General features: G+C 48.3%; 2 protein-coding genes across 4 annotated transcripts in view; one reads left to right on the forward strand and one right to left on the reverse strand.

Moving 5' to 3' along the window:
- The window catches only part of BANF1 (barrier to autointegration factor 1), a 1,940-nt gene extending 1,754 nt beyond the window's left edge, over nt 1-186 (reverse strand). Inside the window, exon 1 of the mRNA XM_010837772.1 lies at nt 57-186. The gene's annotated coding sequence lies outside the window, so the exon portion shown is untranslated. The remainder of the gene's footprint in view (nt 1-56) is intronic.
- EIF1AD (eukaryotic translation initiation factor 1A domain containing) lies at nt 180-5,383 on the forward strand. 3 transcript variants are annotated; one of them, XM_010837768.1, is made up of 6 exons: nt 180-741; nt 1,816-2,039; nt 2,187-2,295; nt 2,397-2,505; nt 2,668-2,718; nt 3,256-5,383. In XM_010837768.1, the coding sequence occupies exons 2-6, from the start codon at nt 1,953-1,955 to the stop codon at nt 3,398-3,400; spliced, it is 501 nt and encodes a 166-aa protein (XP_010836070.1). In that variant the 5' UTR covers nt 180-741; nt 1,816-1,952; the 3' UTR covers nt 3,401-5,383. The 3 variants fall into 3 exon arrangements, with proteins under 3 accessions (XP_010836070.1, XP_010836071.1, XP_010836073.1); XM_010837769.1 differs by having other exon boundaries at nt 1,836-2,039; XM_010837771.1 differs by having other exon boundaries at nt 1,900-2,039.
- The last annotated feature ends 2,896 nt before the right edge of the window (nt 5,384-8,279 follow it).

Raw genomic sequence — 8,279 nt, forward strand, 5'->3', positions numbered from 1 at the left:
CTCCCCGCGCCCGTTCTGGCCTCCACCCCGAGCCCTGTTCCGCGGCTCGCGCTCACCCACAGCTCCCGTTCCTGTAACGGCTTCTCCCGCCACCCGGCTGCTCCCGCCGCTATCTCAGCACACTAGAACTTTCTTCCACTTCCGCTTCCGGGTCGCCTCAAGGGCCGCCTTTTAAAAAAAAAAAAACCTACATTGGGCACTTCTAGCCGCTTAGAGTCATAGAGTTGAGACACCACCCAGACCTCGAGAGCGCCCTTAGTAGGTGTTCGTTTCCGGTTGCTTCGCAGGAAGCCGGAGTGCCTTTTGTAGTCTTGCTTCTTAGGAAGCATTTCCGGCCTCGGGGAACAGAAACCTGTGAGAAGAAAACTTTATTTATCTGCTGCACGGCATGCGGAACTTAACCACTTAACCTTGGCCGACCCGGTGTTGGGAAGAATTAGAGAGACGGACAAGGAGAGAGGCGTGACCAGGAGACTTCCGGGAGAGCGCCGGAAGTACGGCGTCCGACTCAGGCCGACGCGAGTTGTCCTCCTCGCTGTCGGACTTGTTAAAGTCGGACGGGAACCGGATGCGCCCGAGACCTGAGTCCAAGCCGACTCCACCATCGTGACCACTAGCGAGTCCTTTTTCTCTGCTTTCATTGCCTCAACTCTGAAGTGAGTCGTGGACGAGCCGATCTCTGCGTCCTGCTTGGAGAACCGGGTCGTTCTGGCAGCTTTCGTGGGATCCGAGGGCCAGAGAGTAAGTTTTCTTTGCCTCTGAGCATCTTTACATCGGGATAGGGAAGGAGGAGGGCGGGGGACGGCAACTAGAGATGACACTTCGGAGTTTCCTTTGGAAACCATCATGACTTTGAGCAAACTCGGGGAGATAGTTAAGGACAGGGAAGCCTGGCGTGCTGCAGTCCATGGGGTCGCAAGAGTTGGACACGACTTAGCGACTGAACAACTGTCTTCTGAGTACGCATCAGTCGTTGTCTTGCAGTACCAGGGTCAGAAACAGCAGATGCCAAAGATCAAAACGGTCTCAATTAAGTTCAGTCGCTCAGTCATGTCTGACTCTTTGTGACCCCATGGACTGCAGCACGCCAGGCTTCCCTGTCCATCGCCAATTCCCAGAGCTTGCTCAAACTCACGTCCATTGAGTCGGTGATGCCATCCAACCATCTCATCCTCTGTCGTCCCGTTCTCCTCCTGACTTCGGTCTTTCCTAGCATCAGGGTCTTTTCCAGTGAGTCAATTCTTCGCATCAGGGGCCCAAAGTATTGGAGTTTCAGCTTCAGCATCAGTCCTTCCAATGAATATTCAGAACTGATTTCCTTTAGGATGGACTGGTTGGATCTCCGTGCTGTCAAAGGACTCTCAAGAGTCTTCTCCAACACCACAGTTCAAAAGAATCAATTTAGTCTACCTTGCCCTTAAATTAGCTCATTCCTGACCTGGCTTGTCGGAGCTGGTCTATGTCTGTAGGGTATTGAGAGATTGAACATCTGTGTGGTTGTGTCACACCTGAGATGTACAGACATGTTGAGGAAGAAGTAACTTACCTTGCTTCTTCCCCAAGTGCTTTCCAGAATGGCTTATTTTTCTAAAACATATGTTTAGTTTTTATCGTTATGCCAGCACTTAAGGGATAAACACAAGTTACTTTTATGTGTCTTATGCTGTGTTTCCTGCTTTGCTTATGATTATTTTGTTCTACTGCTAATGCTCTGGGTTAGTTCTCTGAAGTCTAGAGAAATTGAACAGCCAGGAAATAACCAAGGTAGGATTTGAGTCCAGTCAATTGGATTTCAGAGCCCATATTCTTCACCAGGACATTGTATCACTCCTCAGTAAAAGGCCCGTCCTCATCTTCAAAAGAGTCCTGGGTTCTCAGCCTACCATCTAAAAAACTCAGGAGGAAGAGTTGAGAGTCTCCGCATCCCTCGCCCCCCTGGGACAGGACCCACCATGTCTCAGGCCACCAAGAGGAAACATGTGGTGAAGGAGGTGCTGGGGGAGCACATGGTGCCCTCTGACCAGCAGCAGATCGTGAGGGTGAGTGGCATCAGGGACCAGTTGCTCTGCTTCCCCTGACTCCTCCATCCTCTTAGGCCCCTGGGGTTGGGGCAGGGTGCTATACAGCTCGGCAGGTGTTGGAACTGGCTGATGAAGCTGATTGGTTCTTGGTCTCCCATGGACCAGGTCCTCAGGACCCCAGGGAACAATCTACATGAGGTGGAGACAGCCCAGGGGCAGCGCTTCCTGGTGAGCATGCCCTCCAAGTACCGCAAGAACATCTGGATCAAGAGAGGTGAGAGAGGCAGCCTTTTGGGAGACCGAAGCGTTTCCTGTGGCCTCGGCTTTCCCCACCACAAGCAGGACCGACTGTGCTTTTCTCTCCTCCCCCTGCAGGGGACTTTCTCATCGTTGACCCTATTGAAGAAGGAGAGAAGGTGAAGGCTGAGATCTCCTTTGTGCTCTGCAAAGACCACGTGCGCTCTCTGCAGAAGGACGGGCACTGGTAGGGTGGTCCTCTTGGTCACTGGCTGCCCCACTTCCCTGGGGGTTTCGTTCGTACCTGTGGGCTTAGGGGAGGGAAGGTCGGGCATTTCAGGCAGGAACAGCTGGCAGCAGCTGAGGGGTTTCTCTGTCCTTTCTGACCTTGGCTCTTCTCTTGGCATAGGCCCGAGGCCTTCTCCCAAGTGACTGAGAAAGACAACAACAATAGGAACAGGTGAGACGCAAGCCTTGGGATTGGGGAGACAGAAAATGGGGGTTCAGGCCTTGGCACCTGGAGGGAAAATATAGCTTTCCTTTCATTGTATATCAGGTCCCTGGTGAGAGCGCCTGAATAAGTGCTGATGAGTATAGCTTGATGGTCAGATCTCCTGGGTTAAAGTCTGGGCTTTGCAAGTTACAACCAGGTGACTTTAAGCAGGTTAAGCTCTTAGACTCAGATTTCATCACCTGTAAAATGGGAGCTCTGTAGGGATTAAAGAGACTGATGCTTGTAAAGTTGCTTAGTACCTGGTAAGAAGTGTGAGTTCATTGAGTGTTCATTGGTCATAGTAGAATCCTATTAAAATCAGCAGTTCTAACGAATTTCTGAGATGGGTATAGGGAGGTAGTGTTTGGCCAGTTTTCCTGCAGTTCTCTCCTGTCTGGCTCACCAAGCCCTGACTGCTTGGCCACATGGTCCTCTTAATGGGGCTCCTTGTTTGCAGGTCTTCTCGGAAGGCAATGGGCTAACTCTCGCTTTTCCCCCGTGCAGACAGACTCAGCCAGAACTCCCAGCTGAGCCACAGTCGTCAGGAGAAGAGTCCAGCTCTGAAGACGATTCTGACCTTTTTGTTAACACCAACCGCAGACAGTATCATGAGAGCGAGGAGGAGAGTGAAGAGGAAGAGGCGGCCTGAGACCGCGGGACCCGCTTCTCCTCTTGCTCAGAGACTGGTCCTGGGCTCCTCTGAGCGTGGACATTCCCAGGGGGCTCTGCGGATCTTTCCCCCTGGATGGGGACAAAGCAGGGCCCCTCTCTGAACTGACTTTCTGACATGGGAGAATTAAACCCCTGGTGGGTATTGACTCAGGCTGGTGTCAGAGTGGCTCTTTGGAGGAAGGAGGGGTGTGCGGATGACATGACATACGGCTCCTCGGCGGTGGCCTCATGGGCAGGTGGGCTGAACGGGCAGGAAGTGGGGAATGGCTGGATTCTTTCCTAGTTTCTCCCTCTCTCGTCCGGCACTTAAGTCAGTGCCAGGCCCTGTGTGCCTCCTTGCGTGTAGGTAATACATGGGGGCATGCCCACTTCATTGCCTGCCTGCAGTTAATGCTCATTCAGGCGTTGAGGGTCACAGTGGGACTTGGTGCCCACCGGCCTCCATGAGACACTCGGTGAACCTCGCGGGGCTTCATGAGCCACAGGCCCTGCGTCTTGCCTCTGTGGCCACAGGAGTACCCGCCGCGACGCTGCGTGTGCTCCCCCGCTTGATGTCCTTGTGGCTGCTCAGACCGTCACTCCTCAGCCTTTGGCCACCCACACCATTTCACTTCTTTGAAGCTTTTCACCTCTGACTACATTCTCCCTCTTCATTGCTGGCATTGACCTTGTAGTCAGGGCCCAGATGTGAAGCTGACCTCCTGGCTCAGCGTCTTCCTCCCCTGCTTCTGTCATTGTGCTCTGCATCCGTCGTTGTCTGCATCCGTGGATGGGCCCGTTCAGTGCTGTGGCCCCTTCAGTACTTGATGCCCCCATCACTGAGGCCCTTGTCTTCTGTTCCAAGCCCGTTGCCTGTATCCCTAGTCACTCTCTGCACCTAACATCACTAGGAATTGCAGCACCATTTGAACTCAGATAGCTGTACAATGACCACATCCAGGTTTACTCACTCAACTACCCCACTCCTCCCACAGAGATGCTTTTTTTCCCCCCCAGAGGAAATTCTTTATCTTCATCCTCCAGCCGTGCCGCATTCTGACCATGATGCTCCGATCTTCATTTCCCTCTTCACGCAGCATCAGTTCACGGTCTACACCCTGTCCTTCCTTTCTGCCTCCATCGTGTTCATCTAGTAAAATCTGACCATGGTCAACCCAGTCATGCACTCTGTGCCCGTGCGCAAGTAACTCTTAGGGAAAACAGCCAACCTGGCCCACTAGTTTTACCTGAAATTCATAATTAAAACCTCAGATGGCCACTCAGCCCCACCTAGCAGATCTACCCTAGGATGCTGTATTTGAAAACTTTTTAACCAACTCCGCTTCTGCTAGTTACACACAGCAGCTCATTATTCGTAAAGAAATAGTAGCCATTGGAGGGAACTCTCACCTTTCTGTTACCTGCCCTACACGGTGCTCACTGATACTCCTGTCGTCTTACTGCCCGTTAACCCAGTGGGACGTAAGCCTTTCCTCTTGCTCTTTGGAGCCTGTCTCTGCTTCAGGACTTTGTGTGAGTGGTTTTATCATCCTCTTTACTAGATGTGTTAGCATCAAAAGTATGATAGACTCTCCCATCTGAGAAACAATCAGAAAAATCTGTCCGTGATCCCACACCCTCTTCAGCTACCATTTCATTTACTTGCTCCTCATTCACTCTCTTGTATTTGCTTAGTATAGTCTTACATGTATACACATACCTGTACGTATGTATATGTGTGTATACGCATGTATAGAAATGTATGTACGTTTATATGCAAAAATTTACCAGGTGAGTTACAGATGTATATGTGTGGGTCTATTTTTAACTCGTCTGAAGTTTATTTTTTATGGGAGATGGCTAATTTTTATTCCCTAAAGGGATAGCCACTTGTCCCTGTACCATTGATCAGTGGCTCATTCTTTCCTCGCTGGTTTAAAGTACCTTTTTAAAATAAATGAACTTCCCACGTTTTTATGAATCGCTCTGAAATCTGGCCCGTTGATCTTTGTGCACGTGCCATATGTTATGGCATGGTTGTTATTTCATTCTTCTTCACTGTTGCCCCGCTGTTGCTTGAAATTTTCATATTTTCTTCTATGTAAGAATTTTAAAAGGAACTTGGCGATTTTCATTTCAAAGTTCTGTGAAGATTTCCGTTGCATGGGTTTTGTTTTTCTTGAAGTATAATTGATTTACAATGTTGTGCCAATCTCTGCTGTACAGAGACCGTAAAGTGTAAAGTCACTGTAAAGTGACTCAGCTTTACATATATGTTCATTCTTTTAAAATATTCTTTTCCATTATGGTTTATCCCAGAATATCGGATATAGTTCCCTGGCTACCATTGGCATGGTTTTAAATCTCACAGTTTGATTTGGAAAGGAGTCATACTCCCCAGTTTTTGATCTTCCTATCCAGAAATGAATTATGTGTACTGTTTTCTAAGATGTAGTTCTCATGTGGGTCTTTGATGTTTCTAGTTCAGTGTAGCCTTAAGAATTCTAATTTAGCTATTTGTTGTTATGAATGGGCTCTTTTGAAATTATATTTCCGACCATCAGTGGCATGTCGGAACGCTGTCCATTTCTGTGCGCCCGCCTGTTTGATCTAATTGAATTCTCGTTACTTCTAATAGTTCTTCTGTTGATTCTGTTGGCTTTGTGGGTAGAATGTCAAATCATATCCTTCTAGAGTCAGTTTTATCCTGTTCTTTACACTCATTTCTTTTCTTTATGAATTTCAGAGGGCAGGACCTCCAGTGTAATGTCAAATGACACCCTTGTTCCTCTTGGTGAGAATGGTTCTCAGGTTTCACCATGAAATATGCTTGCTTTAGGGTTCTGGTAGGTAAACTTCATTAGGCTGAAAAGGATTCCTTCTGTACCCAACATAATGTTTTCTCCCTTTACTCCACATTGACAAATTTTTGGTATCCATTGAAATAGTCAAAAGACTTTGTTTTTAACAATTGCACTGACTTACACTGGTGTTGAACCATCCTTGAATCCTGATGTAACTCTGCTTAATTTGTGTTGGGTTTTGTTTGGCCTGTGCCTTACGGCTTGCGGGATCTTAATTCCTTAACCAGGAATCAAACTCAAGCCCTTGGCAGAAAAAGCACAGAGTCCTAACCGCTGAATCACCGGAAATTCCCTGCTTAGTGTTCTTTTTTTTTTAATAGTCTTTATTGAATCTATTACAGCATTGTTTCGTTTTATGCTTTGGTGTTTGGGCCATGAGGCATGTGGAATCTTACCTCCCCAATCAGGGCCTGGTCCCACACACCCTGCATTGGAAGGTGAAGTCTTAACCACTGGTCTGCCAGGGAAGTCTCCTGTGGAACTCAAGTTTTCTATCCTTGAGACAACTTTGGTAATTTACGTATGTTTAGAATCATATTTTATGTATATTTCAGTTTGGGGGGTCAAAAGGCCATACCTGGTATTTGTATCATTTGGGACTATCTTACTTAAAAGTGACAAAGGCTAATTCAAACCAGCAGAAACAAACAAGGGCCCATTGATCTGTGGTCTCCAGAGCAGAGCTGACCTCGGCCAGCATGGTTTTGTCAGGGTTCTCATTCGTCTTCTTGGATTGTCTCTGCTTCTCTTGATTGCCGAACTCCTCTCTCTCTACAGGTGTATTTTTCACGAAGCTCCAGTTTGCGCTCAGTCCTGACAGAGCATTACTTCTTCAGGCTCCGTGAATTTCAGGGAAGACTGACTGGCCTTCCTCAGGTCACTTACCTCTCTTGAGCAACCACTGTGGCCAAGGCTGAGCAAGGGGAATAAGAGGAGGCAAGATGAGCCACCCCGATCCATATAACGTGTCTCCCAGAGAGCAGAGAGCTTCTTTTACCCAGAAGGGGCTAGGGGTGAGAGCAGATAAAATAGCAAACGTTCGTTTTTTGTTTTGAGTTTGTGTTTTCTGCCACACCATGCAGCTTGTGTGATCTTACAGTTCCTAACCAGGAATTGTACCTGGGGGCTTGACAGAGCCCAGAGTCCTAACCAGTGAACCACCAGGGGATTCCCAGTTTCCCACTTTAACCAGTGTATTTGTGTGATTGAGGGAAGGAAGTGTTGTAACTATAATCTTGGCCTTGTATTCTTCTCCATCCCTCAGTGATTCTTTGACCTACTTCAGAACCTCGTTTTTTTCTTCCTGAAACCTTTTAACCTCCACTGCTTCCTCCCTTATTAGCCATTTAGCTCCTGTGGGTCATAGCTAGGAATTCTGATAGAGGCAGAGTCTGCATGCCATTCCCCTTTGTCATTCTCCACAGCTGAGTTCCACCTCTATTCTTTAGCTTCCTTGTGGAGTCCAGCCACATAGGAATAGAGCTCCCAGAGTCAGCTGAGTGTTCCAGAGCCCTTCTTCCCCAATGCCATGGCCAGTCCAGGTGACTGACGGCCAAACAGTCCTGACCCTGCCGCAGTTAGGTTTGAGACGTGGGGTCCGTCAGACTCCACATGTCATCACTTCAGGACCGACTGTTACAGCCAGGTCATTCCCACCGGAGCCTCCCCATGCGGCCCAGCTCACTTTCCTCCCTTGGCATCCAGCCACCAGTATATACGTGCTGAGGAGCACCCTTGGGACTCTGAACTGGCCACCTAGCTTTTCTCCTTTCATCTGTAAACATGAGATACTTTGACAGTTTCTCACATCAAGACATCTTTGCATTCCTAGAGTAAAATAGCCATGATGCATGTTTCAGAATATTGCTGGATCTGGTCTTCTGATGTTTGGGAGGATTTTGGCACCCAGGTTCATAAGTGAGATGGTTTAAGCTTGGCCTTTCCTGTATTACCCTTGTCTGGGTGGTTTTGTTTTTTTCAAGGTTATGCCAACCTCATAAAATGAATTGGAGA

The sequence above is a fragment of the Bison bison genome, unplaced genomic scaffold, assembly GCF_000754665.1.
Source record: "Bison bison bison isolate TAMUID 2011002044 unplaced genomic scaffold, Bison_UMD1.0 scf7180017864080, whole genome shotgun sequence".
Lineage (NCBI taxonomy): Eukaryota > Metazoa > Chordata > Mammalia > Artiodactyla > Bovidae > Bison > Bison bison.